This window comes from Carettochelys insculpta, chromosome 20 (genome assembly GCF_033958435.1).
Source record: "Carettochelys insculpta isolate YL-2023 chromosome 20, ASM3395843v1, whole genome shotgun sequence".
In the NCBI taxonomy this organism is placed as follows: Eukaryota; Metazoa; Chordata; order Testudines; family Carettochelyidae; genus Carettochelys; species Carettochelys insculpta.
In genome coordinates, this window is record NC_134156.1 from 26,448,697 (window position 1) to 26,471,869 (window position 23,173).

Consider the following 23,173-nt stretch of genomic DNA (forward strand, 5'->3'; position numbering starts at 1 on the left):
GAGCAGGTTCAGCTGGAAGTTTCTGCCCTTACGTTCAACAGAGTGTGATTTTTATTGCTTTCATGTTTTTTCATTTTGGGTGCCTTTGCTGTTGGTGGTTTACACAAAGTTTCTGCCTTCACTCTTGCTCTTCTTGCTCCTGGTCTCAACATAGAGAAGGGCTGGCCACATGGCATCTGGTTTTTGTCCCTTTTCAGACCTGAAGAAAGACCCATGTCAAGGCTATTCCCCACTCAGGCACTTTGAGTGTAGAAGATGGGGACCCACAAGAGACTTTAAAAAAATACCTTACCGTGAAAGGCTTGTGTTAAAACTTCCCAAGATCACAGGTTCCCTGGCCTTGTATTGGTATCACTGTCACCACCCAAATGCAAAAACCCAGGAATGCACACTTGTCATTCCTTCCTGTGAGGTACCCTCAAGCTTGTGTAACCCTCCCCCTGGAGAGAGCTTGAATACCGCAGTCTTTTAGTAGTTTGGCTTAGCAACCTTTGGTACATGCGCACAGAATCTCTTGCCTTCTAGGACACAGGAATCAGATCATGGCTGTAGATGATGTTTGTGTGAGTGGGAAGTAATGAAGGTGCCCAAAGGCAAAGAGGATAGCTCTGGGAGTAAGCTGACTAGCTGAAGTATTATTCAGTAACAGTTTCTGTTCAGGCTGTGTATCATCTGTTGCACAATGGTCACCTCGGGGCAGGCCTGTATGTGCAAGATGTGCTGTGCTCTTCATGTTTTTGTCGCTGGAATCTGTGGTACAGCTGTAGGGGGACTGGAAGGCAGGAATTCTGCAAGTGCATTGGCTCCTAGCCTGTGTGTGCTGCTGCTGCTCCATAAAGCTGAGAGCTGTTGGGGTCCTGTTGGGAAATACTTGAAAGGTTGAGAGGATGGGAATTCTTGTTCTGTTTGCGTGTTTGTTTGTTTGTTTTGTTGGCGGGGGTGAGGGGGACTTTTGGTAGGGGAGGAGTTGTAACCCTTTGTGCAGGCTTGGAATTTCTTGCCTCCATTGTGAGTTGAATATTCCATAGAGAGAAATGTTACGCTATTTCAGTCATTAACTCAAAGGCTTGTTTCTATGCATATTTGGAATTTGTGTCATATTTTCTGCATTCAGTGCTGTTGAAAAGAATTATAAAGTTTTAGGATGAGACTATTTCATACTACAGCAGGTGTACAATTTTGAGTACATGGGCCTGGAGATAAGAGAATTCATCTAGAAAGACACACATCTTGCTGAACAATTTATCTGTTACTCTGACTGATTGGGGAAGATGGACTTTTTGGCTTCCTGCTGTTTGAATGAAGCTGTCTGGAAACCAGTGCTTAGGACTCTTGCTTCACACTGTAGCCAAAAGGACCTAAACACAATGCAGAAAGGTGGTAAGCAGGGGAGACTAGAATTTAACTGCTTTCCTATGGAATGTAGCATTCCTGTAGGTGTATGTTATGCCTATGTTCTATGACAGGGCTGAGCAAACTTTTTACTTTGGGCCCCACTTTTTATCCCTGCAATTAGCAGGATACTCCCAACCTGTCTAATGTAATCCAAAGTGATGGAAATATCAGTTATGTTCATGTGGGGGAAAAAATCTTTCTGCATGTGCAAGAAGTATGTAGAATGTAAAAATATTTATTGGTATATAAATGGTGAATACACATACATAAAAACAGTAGCATTTCAACATTTGTAATGAGATGGATGAGCGTGAGACCTAGCAGCTGATCATGCTGCTCCCCTGCCACAATTTTTGCCCCTCCTGAGGGGGCCTGCCCCCCACTTTGTGCACCCTTGCTACATGAGATGCAGTGATTGAATGCTTTAATCTATAAAACCCTAAATGGTTTGGGCTCTGCCTCTCTCTCTCCTTCTCGGATTCCGTCACTGTTGCGATTAGTCAGCTGCTTGGGTTAGTAGTCTCAGTTATGTTAAAGGAGGCACTGCTGGTGAGATGCTCTCAATGAGATCCCTTGGCTCTGGAATTCTCTCCTGGGGATTCCAGAGACCTTTCAGAACATGTTGCAAGGCCTGTGTGTTTCCCCCACTCTTTTCCTGGGAGGTGTGGTACAGAGTTATTTGACAAGGCAGTAGATGTCTTTGTAGCTGTTCACTACACTGAAATCAATCTACTTCTGTTGGGGAGGAGGGCAAAGTGTCCATTCATGTGCAACCCAGAGTGATGCAGAAGAGGTAGCCTCCTCTGGCTTGGAAACCCAGGGCAGGTCTACAGTACTGCTTAAGTCTATTTAAGTTGGGATGTAATAAAGTATGATAGTGTTACACTTGGGACAGAAGAATCCCAAGCACTGTTACAGGCTGGGGACTGACTAAGCAGCTGTTTGGCAGAAAGGGACATGGGAATTACAGAGGATGAGAAACTGGATATAAATCAACATTCTGCCTTGTAGCCAAGAAGGCTAATGGCATATTGGGGTGCATTAGAGGGAGCATTTCCAGCAGACCTAGCAAACTGATTATTCCCCTTTATTTGACAATGATGAGGCCATATCTGGAGTATCGCATCCAATTCTGGGCCACTACGGAAAGGATGTGGGTGCATTAGAGAGGGTCCCATGGAGGGCAACAAAAATAATTAGGGGACTGAAGCACAGAACCTACCAGGATAGGCTGAGGGATTTGGGCTTGTTTGGTCTGCAGAAGAGATGAGTGAAGGGGGATTTGATAGCAGCCTTTAATTACCTGAAGGGAGGTTCCAAAGGGTATGGAGCAAGGCTGTTCTCAGTAGTGACAGATGGCAGAGTGAGGAGCAATGGTCTCAAGTTGCCTAGGGGTAGGGCTAGGTTGAATATTAGGAAATACTACTTCACTAGGCAGGTGGTGAAGCACTGGTTTTACCTAGGTAGATGGTAGAATCTCCATCCCTAGAGGTTTTTAATTCCTGGCTTGACAAAGTCCTGGCTGGAATGATTTGTTTAGTTGGGGTTGGTCCTGCTTTGGGCAGCGGGTTGGATGGGATGACCTCCTGAGGTCCCTTCCAACCTTGTGATTCTATAAAAGCTCCCCTCCCCCTCAAGCACTGCAAGTTAGAGCTACCTAAAGGGCATCTGGCAGTATGTCAGCAGGAGATGCTCTCCCAGCATCATATATCAGAGGGGTAGCCGTGTTAGTCTGGATCTGTAGTAGCAACGAAGGGTCCTGTGGCACCTTATAGACGAACAGAAAAGTTTAGAGCATGAAGAAGTGAGTTAACTCATGAAAGCTCATGCTCTAAACTTTTCTGTTAGTCTATAAGGTGCCACAGGACCCTTCGTCCCAGCATCATAGTGTCCATCACTTGTGGAGGTAATCATATTGACATCAGAGCACTCTCTCATTAGTATTCTGCAAGTGTGGGCAATAATTTTTGATGGGGCTAAATCCAAGAATTTGGAAAATGATGAAGGGTGTCATTCTTCCATGATGTTAATGGAGGAGCTGTATGGTCTGGGAAGGAAGTTGGATGTAGAAGTGAGCTTAGGGTCAGGCATTGAGGTGAGGGGTGTGTATGTGGGCTCTGGGAGACAGTTTGGGTGTGGGAGGCAGTTATAACCTGGGGCAAGGGACTGAGGTGCAATTGTTTAGGCTGTGACCTAGGGCAGGAGGGGGTTTTTACCTGGGGCAGGGAATTCGAGTGCAGTGTCTGGGAGAGGGTATAGGGTGCAGGAGGTGGGAGCAGAGGGTTTGGGTTATGTGGGATATGGGGAACAGAGAACTGGGGTCCCAGAGGCCGACTCTGATACGGAGACTTATCCATGTGACACTCTGCCAGCAGCCCAGCAGATTTCTTAGGCAGGATTTTTATGTTCTCTGAATAGTCATGAGCCGGGATGTGCAATCGAAATAGTGAGAAGAACCTTTTTTTCCAGTTTGGTTACCAAATCAATACTTCAGGAGCTGTAATGCATTTGAATACAAGACAGTCCTTAATCAAGTACTTTTTGTCACCCCTATTTTAAGAACAGCCCATACACACAATGTTTGTATCAATTAGAAAGTTAAATTACCCCCATCTCCAGGCTTTACTGGCCTCAATACCCAAATCCACCCCTGATCCCCAAGCTTTATCCCCCGTCCCCAGGTTTAACCCCAAACCACCCCCGCATCCCCAGTATTTACCTGCCTGAGATACTGTGCACACTGTCCGCCTCCCTCAGCCGCTGAGGTATGAGGAGGCAGGTACCAACCCTGCCCCATTTGCAGAGCACCAAGAGGGTGCAGTCTGGGCAGCAGCAGTGCTACCACTGGATGCTGTGGGTTGGTGCTTCTGAGCTGGTGGCAGCAGCAGGGAAGTGGGGAGCAAACAGCTGGTGGAAGGGCAGCCGCCTCTCTTCCGCCTTTGACTGTGGTTCCCCCTTGTGGCTGGAGTGGAGCTGCCACTGAGCAGAGTGCTGAGAGCGGGCTGCAGCAGCTGGGCAGGTCAGAAACCAGTCAGTGGGATTGTGCTGGGGGCTGAGGGCTGCATGTGAAGGGTCTCCCTTCTTCCTCTGTGTCGTAACTGCTGCAAGGTGTACATGGTCCTGCAGCTGTTTTTCTGAATGGCGTATGTGGGTGGGGCACGCAGGGAGCCTTCATGAAGCTCCCTGCTGCATCCATGGGCTGGATCCAGAGGCTTGGTAGGCCAGATCCAACCCACAGACTGTATTTTGCCTGGCCCTGTTATACAGCATCTTCACCCGATGCACTACAGCGGCACAGCTGCATCAAGTGCAGCTGTTACCTTACTCTCTAAACAGCTAGTGGTGGAAGATTGATGTGCAGGAGTATCTTTCCAAGAGGGCAGTTTGACAGCTCAGGAAAGCTCCTTGTGGTCACAGGCCAGGGAGTGAGCAGCCAGAGCTGCAGCATTTCCCCCAGCCCTCGGAAAGCTGCAGTCAGGCTCCTTCACCCTTCAGTTAGAGCGGACTCCACTTCACTTTCTAAAAGTAGATGAGAGTCCCACCCACGCAACCTCCAGTCTTGTAATTTCTCAAATTACCCTTTGCTGCCCGTAAATAGAACAACTTTGCCTTGTAATTTATGTTGTCTCTGCATACAGTTGACTTTCTGATCCCAGGAGGCCCCTACATGAGGAAAGGGAAAATGGTTGGGGCATGAGGCAAAAGAGGCCACGTGCAAGGTTGTGGGGTGGGGTGGGGAGGGGCTCAACATGTTTGCGTAAGTGGGAATATCCTAAATGTCAGGCAGGCAATTGTCTGTCAGGGACTCCTGGTTACAAAACTGTGTATTATCCACGAAAGCTCATATTCTCCCACTGGTCTGCCTCTTGGGTCTGCACTCCTTTCTCCTCTTCTGTCTTACACAGATTATCATCTGTCTGAGTGTCTAGGCTCTAAAAGATTAGAATTGTTCCAAAACTGACTCATCTGATTGACTGGTTGAAAGTAAGACTTTTAAGAAAAAGAGTAAGGGAGGGGATGAGACTGGGCATGAGGGAGATCAGGTTTTGTGAAGGGGCTGAAAGAGAGCTGATTAATGAGTTAGAGGGTGAACTTGGCAACAGAGAGATCAGTAAGGGCCATGCTTGACAAAGACCAAGTCAGGGGAAGGGCCTTTTTGAAGAGTAAGAGAGTTGAACTAGGTCTACAGGTTACTTGAAGACTTGAGGGTGTGAAAGTGAGCAGTTAATTTTTAGACCAGCATTTCCCAAAGTGTGGTCTGCAGCCCAGTACCGGTCCTTGGGGGGAAAAAGAAATACTGGTCCTTAGGAAATATGCAAATTATTGTGCACAGTCCTATTAATTTGGTACATTTTGTATTCTCCCACCTAATTAAGGTAATAACGATCAGTTAGGCACTTAAATATTTTATAGCAAGATTTATATTATGTACTATTATTGTGAATAAATAGTAAACAGTGAAACTTTATTCATTTTTCATTCATTGAGTTTTTATGTGTGTTTATATTTTTGGGCTGCAAAAAAGGTGCTGAAAAAAAAAACGGGTTCCAACTATATAAAGTTTAATATAATAAAATATATGGAGATACACATCTCATAGGGCTGGAAGTGACCTTGAGAGGTCATTGAGTCAAGTCCCCTGCCCTCTTGGCAGGACCAAGCACCATCTCCCCCCCGCCCCTTTTTTTTTTCTCCTTTAAATCTATTTGCAGCAGATCCCTAAATGGCCCCCTCCAGGATTGAGCTCACAACCCTGGGTTTAGGGGACCAATACTCAAGCCACTGAGTTATCCCTCCCCACCAAGTTTAAGAAACCCTGGGTTAGACTGTTATCATGGAAGTGGAATTCCCTGAGGATGGATGGATGTAGTTGTAAGGAGAGAAAGAGAGAGTCAGCGAACAAAATCAGAGAGTAGCACTGCTGGGAGGGTGTTGGGTGGATAGTGGGTAACATCAATATTGAGGGGAAAGGAGAGAAGAGTCAGATGCAGTGCAGTTTGAGAGCAGGAGGAGTCAATAGGAAGGTGAGAGTAGTTTTAACATGAGGAGAAGCTGAACACTCCTACACCAGTTTGATCCAGAGAGGAGGAGTGTGTAATGGAGTGGGGGAAGTGCATGTGAGACTCAGGCTGGATGTGTGTGTGACAGGCAGAGCACCTCCCAGTGGCTAAGGATGACCCCCTGGGGCTGTAACCTAAGCTGGCAGGTATCAGAGAGGTAGCCGTGTTAGTCTGTAGCTTCGAGAACAAGAAGTCTTGAGTAACCTTATAGACTAACATATTTTGGAGCATAAGCTTTTGTGGGCAAAGACCCGCTTCATCAGATGCATGGGTTGGGGGGTGTGTGGTTTCATGCATCTGGTGAAGCGGGTCTTTGCCCACAAAAGCTGATGCTCCAAAATATCTGTTAGTCTATAAGGTGCCACAAGACTTCTTGTTGTTCTCTAAGCTGGCAGGTAACACCTCTGACCTGAACAAAGAGCAGGGAGGAGCTGAGCTGGGTTGGAACGGAAGCGGCAGTTGGATGCTGGGAGGAGAGAGAGTTGGAAAGGCAGCCAGCCTGGCGAGGGGGGAAGCTACAACCGAGAGGGGCATCCCTCGGGCTCCTCTCCCCAGGATGGGTTGGAATGACTGTCTCTGCCGGCTGTACTGACACCTCTGTGCTGAGCTGTGCCTCTGTTGACTAATAAACTTCCTGTTCTACCTGGTGAGTGAGGGTCAGTCCTGCCTGCGGACGGGGTGCAGTGCTTGGGGACTGCTGAACCCCATCACAGAGAAGACTCCTGAAGAGAGGGCAGCTGGAAAGATATCAGGTGAAGGGACCCATGTCTCTGTGAGTCAGAGGCTGCAGGGAATGCAATTTGAAAAGGTTGTGGGTGGCTGTGATCTCTTTAGGTTAGGAGTGGGTATTCCAGAGACAGCAAGAGAAAGGAAGATGGGAGAGGGATGGTCATGAGGTTACGATTGGTGGCATGAGAGACAGGGAAGTGATGACAGATGGGGTTGGATGGAGAGCCTAGGCTAGGGCAGATATGACAAGGTGGAAGAAGAGGAGGGTGTGGACCTGGGATCTGGGTTTATGCTGGTGGGAGTAAGCAGAGATCAGAATGGAGTCCTGAAGATAAGCATCTAGAGCTGATGAGAAAAATAGGTTGGTGAGAGTAATAAGGAACAGGAAATGGAGCCTGTGTGGGGGAGGAGGAAGAGGGGTATGGTATGAACCATGGAGAGATGAACAAAAGTACCCCTTCCTCCCTCCTTCCCTCCCCCTCCACCCCCCACCCCCCCAAAAAAAGTTTGAAAAATGCTGTGAAGATCCTGGAGTGGGGTGGGGAGAGGGATAGTGCTAGCTAGCATGCATTACCCCAGGGAGGTCAGAGAAGGTCAGTGTGCTCTACTACTGGAAAGATCTTTGTATGTGGACGGACACTGGAACAGAAGGAGCTCCATGGTGATTGATAGCAGGGAAATGATTGTCAGTAGCTGCAGTACAATATAAAGTCTTTGTATTACGTAGTTAAGAGATCACTATGGGCAGGTCTATCTTAAGAAAGAGATGCAGCCAATGAATGGACCTTAGTTTGCAAATGCTTAGGTCTGATTCTTTGTGCTTTGGCTTTATTTGCAGCATAGCATTCAAGTCAAACTTACACTCCATCTTTGCTTTGCAGCTTTTGGAGCGAGAGCCAGTTGTGTGTCATCCAGATCTGCAAGAGCCCCTGTCTGCTGGCCCACAAGACCTTCCTGATGAGTTCTTTGAAATCACAGTGGACGATGTGCGGAAACGCTTGGCCCAGTTGCAAAGTGAGAGGCAAGTTTTTTTTTCATTAGCAATTGAAGTTCCTCCTCCTCCTCCTCTTGCTCTTGTCACTCTCAATGTACTGCACTGGTACTCTACAGATCGTGCTGACTGCTAGGTAAAAGGTGCTGGTTTAGCTTTGGGTTCTGTATACCTGGGAATTCTCGTTCTGTAGTCCTACAAAGTAATCTCCTGTCCTTGGTGGTAAGAGGGATTTCAGACTTATTATTAATCTAGTAGTTAATCATGTGGTTTAAACAGGGAGTTTGGCACCTGTCCAGGACAGGACATGCTAGGTTCCAGACCTGGGGCAGAAGTAATGTTGCAAATTGGAGGTTAATTGGTCAGGTGGTTCCTGACATTAAGCCTTATGCCCAGAGTCAGTGTTACAAAACAGTGGTTCCCAGTCTGTTCAGTAACATGGTGCACTACAATGAGATGTGCAGTTCCGCAGCACACCCACTTTCTCCAGTTGAATTAATTACTCACTAATGTCACATTTACTTTCATTTACTATGCCTGTGGTCTTACTAGAGAAGTTTGCAACATAGTAGTGGGCTGTTGTCCAAAAGAAATTTAACCAGTCACCACAGGATGCCCTCACAGCTAGGCACCGCCCCCCCCCGACAGGTGCCCCTCCCTTCACCCCCACGAGATTACTCACTCTGGCTGCTGAAGCCACACCATGCTAGCTGCCCCGTGGCTAAAGCCTGCTGAGGTTGAAGGAGCTGCCTCCGCCACTGCAGGCATGTTCTTGTCACCCCATGTGGTGGGGCATGTGCAGTGAGCGGCCAGAGGGGCACTCCACATGTGCAGCTCTTCTGAGCTGCATTTCTCCATTCTGTGCTGTGTGAGCGGGGAGTATATTGGACACGGCGGTAGTAGTACATACAACAAGCTAAACAAGGATCAAAGGCATTGGTATTGGAGCTCAGATGGAGTATTTAAACCAAGTTCCAGCTCCAAGAGGCTCCTGCCCACCCTCCCTCCTCATCACAGGAGGTTGAGGGGATGCAGGAGCAGGCAGGCCAGGAAGCAGCGTTTCCACTGCTATAGACACCAGGTTGTAACAGGGGTGGGGAGTTGAAAATGGACATGCTTGGTATATGCCACAGGCACATAGTGCTGAGACCAGGGAGGAGTTGAAATTGGGTGAGCTGTGCGCATGCTCATCTCAGAGCTCAGGCAGTGGCTTAGTTTGTGCTCCCCAAGGACGAACTCAGTGAATGAGAAATGTGAGCAACCCAGCTGGTGATTTAGACTACTACTAATCTGCAGTCCCAATGATCGAGTTCTAATCCCCTGCTTGTCTGACTTCTGTATTTAGTTTATACACCTGGGCTTTTTTGGATCCAGCCTTAAAACTGTGGCTATATTCTATCACTTCATGTCCTGGAATTCATATGGTGTCAGACTAAGCTTCTGCTTGAGCCCGGGTAGGGCTCTCTTTACTGTCTAGTAGTACACCTGGTTGGTATCCAAAAAATGCCCTTGGAACCTCTTCACAGCACTTCTTTTCTGCGCACGGTTGCCCTAACATTTCTGGCATGATTCTGAGATTCAGTGGCAATCTGGGCATTATGCAGCAGTTGCTTTTCCGTGTAATCAATATAGAATTGCTTTGGTTGAAAATGAGCAGATTTTATGCTTCCCCCTTATCTCCAATTTTCAATACATTGCATTTTTTTATTATTATGCAATTAACTGCATCAATATTGGGGAAATCCAGCAAGTGGTATTTTGGGCTTTTGCATCCTGGGGACCTAGAGGTAGCAGTTTGGAATTGTGGGATAAGCATATTAGCAGGATGATTTTGCTACAGGGAGCTAGTGTGAAACAGTTCATAGCTCTGAGTGCAATTGTCACTGAGTTTTCAGAGATGTTAGCCCATCATTGAGGTCAAGAGAGACATTTGCACTTACATGAGTTTTTAATTCAGGCTATATGCAAAGTCAAGCAGGCATTACTGTGTCAGCTGTGTCATGTTTTCAGTTTTCTTTTACAACCATAAAGGCTAAAAAGATTTTTTTTAAAAAGAGGCTGAGGTTTTTGGAACCCTGTTCTGCAAACAGGTAAGAGAATTCATGAAGCGTACTTAAAATGGAACCTGTACTGGGACAAATATCTAAGTTGTTTTGGAATCTCAAATCTGGAAATCCTTTTTGCTCCCAAGGCAATGTTATGGGCAGATTCGGAGCTGTTAGTGTTGCCAAGATGTGGTGGTCCTGGACAGAGGATGAACCTGATGGGGAAGGAAGAGAGTGTGGAGGGATCTGGGCTTGGGGTTTTAGGGTAGCTGTGCTGGTGCTGTTCCGGGTTTACAAGTAGTGGAGAAGAAGGTGTGTTGAAGGCACTGGGGTCTGAGGACAGGTGGCATGGAGAGTAGAGGTGGGAGCAGGGGGTGATGGAGCAGCATTTGCTGTATTGACCTGTTCCGACAAAACAAAAAAGCAGTTATGTAGCACTTTAAAGACTAACAAAATAATTTATTAGGTGATGAGGTTTCATGGGGCAGACCCACTTCTTCAGATCTGGAAATAGTGCTGAAAGTGAACTGGCATGATGAATATGTAACAGAGATAGGAAAAAAGTGAAATCAGCTAAATAGGACAGAAGGGGGTGAAAGGCGGGGAGGAGGGGGAAGAAAATTACTTGCTGCAGGTGTCTATTAAGCAACTTTCCTGAGATCACTACTAATATCAAGTATGGGGAAAGATGCCTTCGTAATGCATAAGGTAATTGCTGTGGCTATTGCAGTCAATGAACAAAGTATTGAATTTGACCATGAGCTCTAGTTTAGATGTTTTCCTTTGTAGTCTGATGTTAGTCTTTGTTTTAAAATGCATATTCTCAAGTCTTTAACGGTATGGCCCACTCCACTGAAATGCTCACTGACAGGTTCATGTGTATTCAGATTTCTATTGTCTGCTTTGTGTCCATTTGTTCTTTGGCAAAGTGATTGTCCATTCTATCCAATATACATAGTAGAGGGGCACTGCTGGCACATGATGGCATATATAACATTGGTACAGGAGTATGAGCCCCATATCCTGTAACTGACTCAATCCCGTGAGCACATTATCAACAACTTATACTGGAACATGATGCTACACTCCAACAGGCTCTGGGTGAGAGACCTGTTCTCTCCTACAGACAACCACCTAGCCACAGGCCATACCACAGTAATGCTAATCCTGGAACTTTTCCTCACAACAAATCCCATTGCCAACTCAGTCCACATATTTATTCTGGAGACACCATCACTGGACCTAAACATGACTGCTTTTTTCATTTTTTTTAAGATGCTGACCGATATGGCTACCTCTCTGTTACTGTTTTGACACTTCATCTAATTAGTTCTACCACTAAGATACATTTACAGTAACAGATTGTCTCCTTTTTGCCTTCCAGGAAACGGCTAGAAGAAGCTCCCTTGCTGACAAAATCGTTGAGAGAAGCTCAGATGAAGGAGAAGTTGGAGCGTTACCCAAAGGTGGTATCTCTTCCTTTCCTCTGGCTAAGTGTAAATTTAGTAGGCAGATAGCTTTAGGACCTAAACAGTGACCACCGCTTACAGGTATTTGTAGGGGAAAGGGTTTCTAAGGCCTTGTCTGTGCTCTACAGTTTTCTTTGCAAAAGGCAGCTTTTGTTGACAAAATAGTGGAAGATTCCACACTACAGTGCTCCTTCAATTGACAAAATTATCTTACTCTGCCCACAAAATAAAAACATCTTGATGAGAGGTACAGAGATTTTTGCAGCAAAGATAGATCAGTGAAGTGTCACTGTAGATGCTGTGTTTATATTACCGTAACTGGCCTCTGGGAGGCATTCCACAAAGACCATGACTGATTTGCTCACCATTTTGAACTCTGCTGCCCTGCATCCAACTATAAAGGTGGGCAATCTACTCTTTTAAAACCCTGGAAGTTTTGAAATTGCTCATCTCAAGGAGCTTACATGGTTACTGTCCCGCTGAGGATGCAGCTCCCAGCAGTGAACACATTCCTGCGTGGACTGCTGAGGAGGGAGGGGTAGATCACGTGAGTCTGTGGGCTGAGGAGGCTGTAGTAGAGCTCTGAAGGAAAGACCAAATGAAAACTTAAGTGTGGAATCCTGCGCATCCAGCAGCCAGGGTGTGAGCGAGCTGCTGTGGGGAGGGTTGGGGAGAAGAGACTTTTACTGCGCAAAGCCAGGGAGTAGGGGGAATGATGTCTGTGTCCCCCTCCGGGTATACTGCTCTTTGCTGATCTGGGGTGAGCGGTCTGTGCCGACCAACTTTTGATTCCAGAACTGGTTGCTTCCAACTGCTGTCTGAACTTAGGGACAGCGTGTCAGCATACTTGCTGTGTCCCAACTCACTCACGTACAGTCTCTCACACCCTTCCGTCTGTGGGCCGTCATTGCAAAGTTCTTAACACAGTGCAACCAAACAGTGGCAGGCCCAGTTCACTGCAAAAACCCACATTATGGTGGCTCCCTGAACTAAATAGCCACCAACTGAGCTCCCCTTACAGAGTTATGTTCAGAATGCACACCACAATACTGAACAACAACGCAGGATCCACAGTTCCTAACAAAAGTTGCTGAGGGGCAGATTACCAGGGAGTTGAAAAGCAGCTGGAAATCTAGCATGATGCCCCTGAACAATGAGATCGAGACATTCATCATTTGACACCGACCCCATTACCCATTGCAAACCATACCCAAAGCATCTCATGGCCAGTTGCAGAAAGGGATAGCTACCCACAGTGCACTGCTTTCTGTCAATGCAAGAACTGCTATTGGGTATATGCTTCACTAACATAAAGAACACAGTGTGACCATGCAAGCATGGTTTACGTACAGTGATGACAATATGTCAGAATAACTTCTGTCAACAAGCTCTGTGGTATAGAGAAGATCTAAGTGTATGATATGTTTTATATCTGTGGGAAATCATCTTGCCCACAGTGGGTTCATTCAATGCAATATTACTCAAGGTAGTGAAGTCCAAAGCTGACTGCAAAGAGTGACAGAGGGAACTCACGAAACAGAGTGACTGGGCAGCAGTGGCAGATGAAATTCATCAAGTGTGAAGTAATGCACATTGGAAAACATCACAACTTTACGTACAAAATGATGGAGTCTGAGAATTAGCTGTAACCATTCCAGAAAAAGATCTTGAAATCACTGTGCATAGTTATCTGAAAATATCTGATCAATGTAGAGTGGAAGTCACAAACGCGAACAAGTGTTGGGAACCATAAAAAAAAGATAGATAATATAAGAGAAAATATCACAATACCACTATTAAATCCATGGTGCACCATTCCATGAATATTGCATGTTCTGGTCACTGCATCTCTAAAAAGGTACGTTAGAATTTGAAAAGGTACAGAGAAGGCCAACAAAAATGATGTGGGGGATGGAACAGCTTCCATGTGAGGAGAAGGTAATAAAACTGGAACTATTCACTTTGGAAAACAAATGACTAAGGGAGGCTTTGAAAGAACTTTACACTATCATGAATGGTGTTGGAGAAAATGAATAAAGATGTTATTTACCCCTTCATAAAACACAAGAAGCAGAGGGTCACCCAATAAAAATAATAGGCAGCAGGTTTAAAGCAAGCAAAGGAAGTACTGCTTCACACAACATGCAGTCAACCCATGGACCTTGTTGCCAGGGCATGTTGTGAAAATCAAAGCTATAAATGGATTTTTTTTTAAATAGGTAAATTTGTGGTCCATCAATGGCAGTTAGCCAAGAGGATCAGGAATGGATCCATGTGTACCTAGGTTTTTGACTGCTAGGACTGAACTGCACAGGATGATAGTTGCTTTGATTTGTTTTTCCATTCTGAAGCACCTGGCATTGGCCACTCTAGGAAGACAAAATACTGGGCTAGATGGGCTATTGGTCTAACCCACTATGGTGATTTTTATGCTCTTGATTTTAAAATGGTTTGGACATTTCAAGTGGTGCATATGTATCTGACCATGTGGGCTTCTTTCAGTTTTCCTCAACTTCTCCATGTGCATCTCTCTGCTGGCTGTTCCACTCCTGTAACATTTTTTTCCAAATTAAATAGCAAGATCTTTGGGGAGGGGTGGTCACTTTGTGTGGTCCCCTCCCAGGGGGTGTGTGTACTTGATGTATTTGTGTTGGGTGCGTGCAGCTTCACAGAATGAGTAAATCCTATGTGAGCCTCTTATGAAGCAGAGATAACCTGGCCTTTACCTAAGCCCTGACTTCAGTTTATTTGAATGGGGCTCTTATTTTCTGAGAATCAAGGTTTGTGCTGACACAGCTTTGTTTCTGGCTAGATTGTGCTGAGGGTCCAGTTCCCAGATCGCCATGTTCTGCAAGGGTTCTTCCGCCCCAGTGAAACTGGTAAGAGCATTCCTGCTTTTGTGCTACTGGTGATGCCTAACCTGCAGTGCCACTTACATTTGTGAAGTAGGGTTACAAGTGGGGGTTCTGGGCATCTCTGTCACAGCTGGGGAGAGTGACACTCTTCAGTCAGAAGAAGTTTCATCTGTCACAGCTCCATCCGCCTGATAATATTCTTTCAAAAGTGGCGCATAAGTGGTTGGAAAACTCTTTTCACAGAATTATCATCAATTCTTCACAGTCAAAGTTGGAAAGGCATATTGAGCGGGGTCCTGCAGTGCTCTCTTCTGGGCCTGGTTCTGTTGAATATCTTCACCTAAGATTGAAATAATGACATAGGGAGAATGTGTATATAGTTTTTGGGCAATGTCAAGCTGTTGCAAGTGCTTTGGAGGATAGGATTAAATTCAAAATGATCTGGACAAACTGGAGAAATGGTCCGAAGAAAATAGGATGATGTTCAATAAAAATATTGCAAAATACCACTTGGGAAGGAGCAGTCAATTGCATACGTACACAATGGGAAATGGCTGACTAGGAAGGACTACTGTGGAAAGGGATTTGGAGTTCCTAGTGGATCACAAGTTAAATAAGTCATCAGTGTAACACTGTTGCCAAAAAATACATATATAAAAAAAATTCTGGGCTGAATTAGTAGCCATGTTGTAAGCAAGACCTGAGACTTAATTCTTCAGCTCTGCTTTGCGCTGATTAGGCCTCAGCTAGAGTTATTTGTGCCCAGTTCCGGGCACCACATTTCAGAAAAGACAGAGATAAACTGGAGGAGGTTCAGAGAAGAACTACAAAAATGATTAAGGGTCTAGAAAACATGACCTAGCAGGCAAGGTGGAAAAGATGGGGTTTGTTTAATCTGGAGAATAGAAGACTGAGAGATGGACAGAACAGTTTAAGTATGTTAAATAGCTGTTACAGGGATAAGGGATAAAAACTAACCTCTGTGAAGAGAAGCAGCAATAGCTTTAAATTGTAGCAAGGGAGGCTTAGGTTGGATATTAGGAAAAACTTCCTAACTGTCAAGATGGTTAAGTACTGGTATAAATTGCCTAGGGAGGTTGTGGAATCTCCATCACTGAAGATTTTTAAGAGCAGTTATATAAACACCTGTGAGGGATGGTCTAGGTGGTGCTTGGTCCTGCCAGGAATGCAGGGGACTAGTGTAGATCAGCAGTTCTCAACTTTTCCAAACCACTGTACCGCTTTTGGGAGTGTGATTTGTCTCCCATACCCAAAGCTTTACCTTAGAAATTATGGGCTTCCAAAATGGACCTAAAAATGCAAAACTGTCACAGCTCACTATTAGTGAAAAATGCTTACTTTCTCCTTTTTTACCATATAATTATAGATCACTTGGACTATAATAGTATATAAACCAGTACAAATACGTGATTGTATGAAATTTCCATTTTACTGACTTTTTATGTAATGTGTTAAACTTAGCAAATATCTAGATCAGTTGATGTACTCCCCTGGAAGATATGTGCATGTTCCCAATCAAAAGCTGCTGGATTAGATGGCCTCTTGAAGTTCCTTCCAGACCTGCAGCTTTGGATTCTGTGATTCTAAAAGGAGCTTGTGCAGTCTGCTCATGTTGTTCTAATGAGTTGCGTAGAGAGAAGCTTGAATACATTCATCTTACCAAGACCTGCAAAGAAAAAGCACTTGTCTCCAGGACTGCTTGATAGGGGCCATTCCCAGAAAAGCTTGGTGTCCCAACTAGGGTCAAGCTATTCTTGTCTTACTACATAGTGGCATTTTGTGGGAGTTAAGGCTTGTTCTAGCCAGAGTGCAAGAGAAGGCTTGATTCATCTGTTGTGTCTAAAGCTACCAACAAAGCACGGGTCCTCTGCTCATTCACAGTAGTTGAGAGGTTAGAGCTTCTTGCCAGGAATATGTCCGGATATGTACCCAATTGCTCTTCTTGCTGTTATTTAAGTATTTCACCTTTGAAGGAGTAACATGCCTTTGCCAGTTGGTTCCCTAGGAAACTCCCACTGTCTCATTAGACTTGAGAGTTGGTGACCAAGTGTGGACAAATTGAAAAGATCCAGGGAAGAGCAAACAAAACTAATAAAGGTCTAAAAGACATGACTTATCGTGGAAGATTGAAAGAATTGCTTTTGTTTAGTGTGGAAAAGAAAAGACTGAGAAGGAGGTGCAACAGTTTTTAAGTACGTAAATGGCTTTTACAAAGAGGAGAGGGAAAAATTATTCTCCTTAATCTTTGGTGACAGGACAAGAAGCAGTAGTCTTAAATTGCAGCCAAGGAAGTTTAGATTGGACATTAGGAAAAACTTCCTAGCTGCTAGCAGGAGTTAGGCACTAGAATAAATTGCCTGTGGAAGTTATGGAATCTCAATCACTGGAGATTTTAAGAGCAGGTTAAATGAACACTGGTAGGGATAATCTAGATGGTTTTTGATCCTGCCATCAGTGCAGGGAACAGGACTTGATGATCCCTCAAGGTTCCTTCCAGTTTTAGTATTCTGTGACCAGAGTTTCAGGAGCACTGTGGTCTCTGTCCTTCTCTGCAAATCCAGGTTCCTGGCTAACTCAAGCAAGATTTTACAGCTTGTGTTTATTTGGTGTTGTGTGGACTTTGCCTACTCTGTTCTCAGGGCCCTAGGATGAATAGAAGGGTTAGTAACAGAAGGGTTAACTTGGTAGCCAGTTGATGTTGGTATATAGCAAAACCAGTGGAATAAGTAAAGGTTTCAAAGAACCCCAAACTAGTAGCAGCTGCAAATTCAGTCATTTGTACAGCTAATGATGCTTCCTTTAGAAGGTAGCAACTGGCACCTGTCACCACGTGATGCTCTTTCTGTTGTCCAGTAAGGGCACCCAATGTGAGAATTCCAGCTTCCCATAAGTTGCCTCTCATGTGGAGACCAAGGTCTCTTCTTATCAGAGTATGTCCTGGCTCAGCAGTTACTGCCAGTAAAGATAGTCAGCCTAAGTAGTAAATAGACCTCTTGCATTCTCTTCAGAAACTGCTAACAGAATGATTGTTATGGACATAAGTTACCACACAACTCTTTCTAAACAAGACTACTTTTGTCTTAATATAAAAAAGTGCTACTAAGAAAGCATATATTAAATAAAACAAAAGAACCAGCACATGTTCAGAGCTTACCAAGAGTCTATCACAGCTCTAGCGTGGGGTCAAGCAACAACAGGCTTTCAACACCTGGCCTTAGTGTTTTCTTTGTGGTTACAAGTTCATGACTACTTCAGCTCAGAACAAGCACCTTCATGATTAATCTGTTAGTATAGAACAGGGATCTTTGGTCCAGAGTTTTCATGAGGAGGTAATTAGTATGTAGTGAATCTCTCTTCCATTGGCATATTTTCAAGAGGTTGTCTTTGGAGGCTACCTCATGGTCCATGCCTTGTCACGGTGAGGTGTCGTTGTGTACTAAAAGTTTACAGAAACATATACAAAGAAACCTAGGACTACACAAGTCTTGGGAGGAGTTGACAATCTGCTTGGACTGGGTATGAAGTATGGCAGGGAAAGCGGAAAGGAAGCTGCTTTGCAGGTGACTCTTCTCTCACCTAGGACAGCCACCCAGTTTGGTACGTGGAAAGTTCCGACTGTGTATGACGCGGGGAAGACAGCACAGAGTGCAGTGGCAATGAAACAGTACAAGCTTGCAGTTCTGGGCTTGTGTGAGACAAGATGGACACAATCTGGACAGCTACGCCTGGCAACAGGTGAAACCGTCATCTATTCAGGACATGAAGAAGAGGGTGCACCACACACAGAATATATGGACTATATGTTATCAAGAGAGGCATCTGGTGCTTTAATGGAGTGGACAGCAGTATCATCACAACCGGATTCTACACCAAAGGGAGAAAGGTATTAATTGTGCAAAGTTATGCACCAACCAGTGAAGCAGCTGAGGAATGTAAAACAGACTTCTGTGAGAAACTACAAAGCGTGGTGAACCAGAAAGCAAAGGAGGATATGTTGATTTTGATGGGCGACTTCAGGGCAAAAATTGGAAGCATAAATACAGGCAGAGAACAGACCATGGAAAAAGAAGGCCTAGGCAACATGAAAGAAAATGGAGAGCACTTCAGTGGCCTTTGTTCCTTCAGTGGATTGGTGATAAGTGGTAGTGTTTTTCCACACAAAAGAACCCATAAGCTACTTAGCTTTCACCAAACCACCAGTAAGAAAACCAGATTGCTCACATCTGTATCAGCAGTTCTTTCAGAAGATCGATGCAGGACATCCAGGATAAAAGAGGAACAGATGTAGGATGAGACCACTGTTTGGTCATGGTAAAACTCCAGTTCAAGCTCAAGAGGTACACCACAAAAGTGACCAAGCTGAGACTGAGATTCAACACAGCAGCTGAAGGCTTTAGAGACAGGAGCTGGTTTCCAAGTGGAGCTGTCCAACAGATATGCACTTCTGACAAACCTCATCCCGAAAGAGGCTAGTTGGAAACGCACCAAAACAACCTGAAAAGAAACCTGCAATAAAACATTTGGAAAGAGGACAAGTCATCACAAATAATGGATCACAGCAGGAACTCTGAGAAAAGTGAAGGAGCAAAAGGACAGAAAAGCAGCAATCAACAATAGCAAAGCAAGAGCAGCCAAGGTGGAAGCTCAGAGACCGTATTCAGAAGCCAGCAAAGAAGTTAAAAAGGCTGTAAAATGAGACAAGAGGAACTTTGTGGAAAACCTGCACAACAAGCTGAACAAGCTGCAGGACAGAGAAACTTGAAAGAGTTCTGTAGCATCACACAGAAGCTAGCTGGGTCACGGCGTACAGTGGATCATCTAGTACAGCATAAGGAGGGGTGTATGCTAACAAACCCAAGTGAGCAGTTCAGTAGATGGAAGGAACACTTTGAAGAGCTGCTGAACTGCCTTGCCCACATGGAACGTCCCGAGTTACCGCCTGCAAGTATACTGGTGCAAATTAACAGTGGCAAACCTACAAAAGAAGAAATCAGAAAAGCCATTGCACATCTGAAAAGTGGAAAAGCACCTGATCCAGACAAAGTCCCAGTACATGCAATCAAGGCAGGTAGTGAGACATCAGTCAACATGGTATATAATGTATCTGGGACACCTGAAGAGATCTCACAAGACTGGAAACATGGCTACCTTATCAAGCTTCCAAGGAAATGCAACCTGAAGGAATGCAAGAACTGGAGGGATATCATGTTATTGTCTATTCCTGGGGAAGTGTTCAGTAGGATTCCCGTGGAGAGAATGAAGACAGAAATTGATAGACAGCTCAGGGAATAACAGGCTGACTTCAGCAGTAGGAGATCCTGTGCTGACCAGATAGCAACTCTGCGTGATCATAGAACAGTCGCTTGAGTGGAAGGCCCCCCTGTACATAAGCTTTGTAGACTTTAAAAAACCCTTTATCATTGTTGACAGAGGTACTTTACAGAATCTGCTACAACACCGTGGCATCCCACCCAAAATTATTAATTTGATTTGTTCAACATACGAACCCTTGACATGCCAAGTTCACATTGGTGTCTTGACAGAATCCTTCAGCGTACTGTTGGGAGGTGCCAATAGGCACCCTTGTCATACTTTCCTGTTCTTGATTTCAGTGGACTGGATTATGAACAGGACAACAGATGGTCATCAACAAGGCATTCAGTGGACACTGTTCAAACAGCTAAAGGACATTAATTATGTTGCCCTTCTTTCACACTGAGATGAAAGCATGAAAAAGAAGTCACAACACTAAACTGCCTCAGTGACTTGCCTGAGAATTAACAAGGGAAAGACCAAGATGATGAGGATCAACCCATCCAACATCACCACCATCACTCTGGGAGGGGATGACTTGGAAGATGTGGAGTAGTTTACCTACTTGGGGTGTATTATGGGCATAGATGGCGGAACAAACAAAAAGATCAATGCCAGACAGGGAAAGCAACAGTGCATTCAAAACTCTCCATCCCATATGGAGTTCACAAATAATATCTGCAAAGATGAAACTGCGGATCTTGAACACAAATGTGAAGAGTGTGCACTTGTTTGGATGCAAGACCTGGTGTACTAAAAAGCCTTCAAATCACAAGCTACAGACATGCATAAACAGATGTCTGAGATAGATCCTTCACATCAAATGACAAGACTTCATCACAAATGAGGAGCTTTGGAACAGAATAGGACAAGAATCAATTGACATTGAAATCAAGAGAAGAAAGTGGGGATGGCTAGGCCACACTCTCAAAAAGTCATCATCCAGCGTAGTCAGTCAGGTTCTCACATGTAACCTGCAAGGAAAGCGCAAAAGAGGAAGACCTTGGACAATGTGGAAAAGATCTAGTGAGGTTGAAGGACAACAATTGAGGTACTCCTGGAGCCGGTTAAAAGTTTTGTCCCAAGACGGCTTGAAGTGGAGAAGACTGTTAGGTGACCTATGCTCCATGTGGAGTACGGTAGTTAAGTAGTAGTAGTAGTGTCACTGAGGGGGAGAATTTGCATTTCCCTCACCTGGAGGTATTTCCTAGGAAATCCACTTCACACACATTTGATACAAAAAGACCTTTGAATTTCCATGTTCCTCCCAGAGATTGCATTAATCTTGTTTTCCTCCTAATGAAGTTTTGTGCACTTTCATGGTTGTACATAAATGTTAGCATATTGTGTTTCCAATACAATGTATCCCAAAGGTAATAGCCCCACTTCAATTAAGTTTAACTTGAGTTCAGTAAAATTCATTCAGGTTATCATCAGTCTATCACAGATGTGACTGGTGCACACATCTGTGTTTCCCATGTAAAGAAGTGACCCTAGGGGTGTCTGGGAAGACTCCTTGTGAACCTGTGGCAGTACATGTAAGACTCATCGACTGCTTTCAGAGAAACAGGAGCTCCCTTCAGTCATGTAATGAAAACGGATGGTCAAGGAGATACTATGCACAGAGGAACTGATAAACAGGTAATGCCCAGGTATGATGGTAAGTTATCTGAGACCTAGGTGGAAAGTGCTCTCTCCATCAGGGCTGTTTGGAAAACCAAGTTGGGTTTAGTGGCCTGAAAGGCAAAATGGGAGGAGGGGGATTTTGGTGAAAGTAAGGGCCAATGCAGTGATTTACTCACTGACTGATTTTCTGGGTCCCTGTGCTGCTGCTGAGGAGTCTGCTGCTTCTTTCCAGAGAGGGGTATAGGGGTAATTAACTAATACTTGTTCCAATGAGAGGTACTTGATATACTCTGTCATGTAGGGGGAGTATTTAAGGAACAGTTTGTATCTCTTGCCCAGCATATGAACTGTGTTGGGGGCTCAGGAGATACGGACTGTCTAATCCTGCAAACTGTTCTTCTTCACTTAACAGTTGGCATTTTGAGAGACTTTGTCAGAAACCATCTTGCAGATGCAGCACTGCCATTTTATTTGTGTGAGTATCCATATTATCAGTGGTTTCTTGTATCCGTTCCTTCCCTTGCAGCCCTTTCCCTGGAGTGGTGGCCTGGTACAGCACCTAGGGGAGGATTGTTTCCTCTCCTTCCCCAGTGGTGATGTGCTGATACTTGGCTCAGATAGGACTGTTTCCCCTGTATATGACTCAGGAATACAAATAATTGTGCCCTAATTTTGTAGCCATACTTGCCAGGACTTGCATTGAAGCATGAATGGACAATCAGGATGTGTCCATCTGGTGAGGAGGAAGAGTTTTCCCCCGAAACCATCCTGTTGTTGTTTTAGCTAACATGCTCTCCTAATAGTAATTTGTTCTTTAACTTCAGTTATTGCACCTCCCAGAACCATCTTGAGTAATGAGAATGAAACACTCTTCCAGGTGAGTATTACTTCTCTCTGTCTGATTTGCTTCCCTTCTCATCATTTCAACAGGCATGGTACTAATTTTAAAGGGGGGCTGGATGATACTATAACCTCTGTAGATTTGTGCTCAATTATGGCCAGTGGATTCAGGTTTTCAAAGTCTAAGCTCCTCACTGAGGAATCCACTGTGTGCGAAAAAATGAATTGTTTGTATTAAAGGGCAGTTGTTGTACCAAGGTATTTTAGTTGGATGTGAGGCAGAGATTCTAGATAATCTTCCTTTGAAGAAATGCAAGAGGCAAGTTACTGGGTAGGTAGATAAACTTATTGTGTGACCCAGTGGGACAGGAGGTGGGATCCTGGACGGAACAGATCATTGTCCTTTTCTGCGCTGTATGAGGAACTAATGGTCTGACACTGGAGATGGTCTCTCTTGACTTAGTGTTGATTTCAGAGATGGGAAAGGTTAATTTAAGTGGACCCTGAGTATTATGGAGGATCCACTTTCCATGTTTAGAATTTTCAGGCAGACTGGAATTCCTGGAGGCTTTTGCACTTGCCAGGTGATGTGGTCTAACTGAAATCTAAGCCCAGAGGTTCCTATAGGGTTAAGAACTGCTGGAGAGACACTGGGTAAAATGGTTCTACCATTGACCTAGCTGGCAATTTCACTGTGTGTACATGGGGCTTCCCTTCAGGACTGGAGTGTGGTCGCTTGTAGAGTGATAAGTTAAAGATCATGGTTAGGAACAAGGCAGGATGTAATGGGAGTGTATGTGAGAGAGTGCCTTTCCAGCGACATTGAATT

General features: G+C 44.8%; 1 protein-coding gene across 1 annotated transcript in view; it reads left to right on the top strand.

The window, feature by feature from the left end:
- The window catches only part of ASPSCR1 (ASPSCR1 tether for SLC2A4, UBX domain containing), a 133,548-nt gene that overhangs the window by 62,551 nt on the left and 47,824 nt on the right, over nucleotides 1-23,173 (top strand). The window contains exons 8-12 of the mRNA XM_075014451.1: nucleotides 8,066-8,205; nucleotides 11,605-11,686; nucleotides 14,502-14,568; nucleotides 21,917-21,979; nucleotides 22,329-22,381. Coding sequence (XP_074870552.1) covers nucleotides 8,066-8,205; nucleotides 11,605-11,686; nucleotides 14,502-14,568; nucleotides 21,917-21,979; nucleotides 22,329-22,381 — 405 coding nt within the window. The remainder of the gene's footprint in view (nucleotides 1-8,065; nucleotides 8,206-11,604; nucleotides 11,687-14,501; nucleotides 14,569-21,916; nucleotides 21,980-22,328; nucleotides 22,382-23,173) is intronic.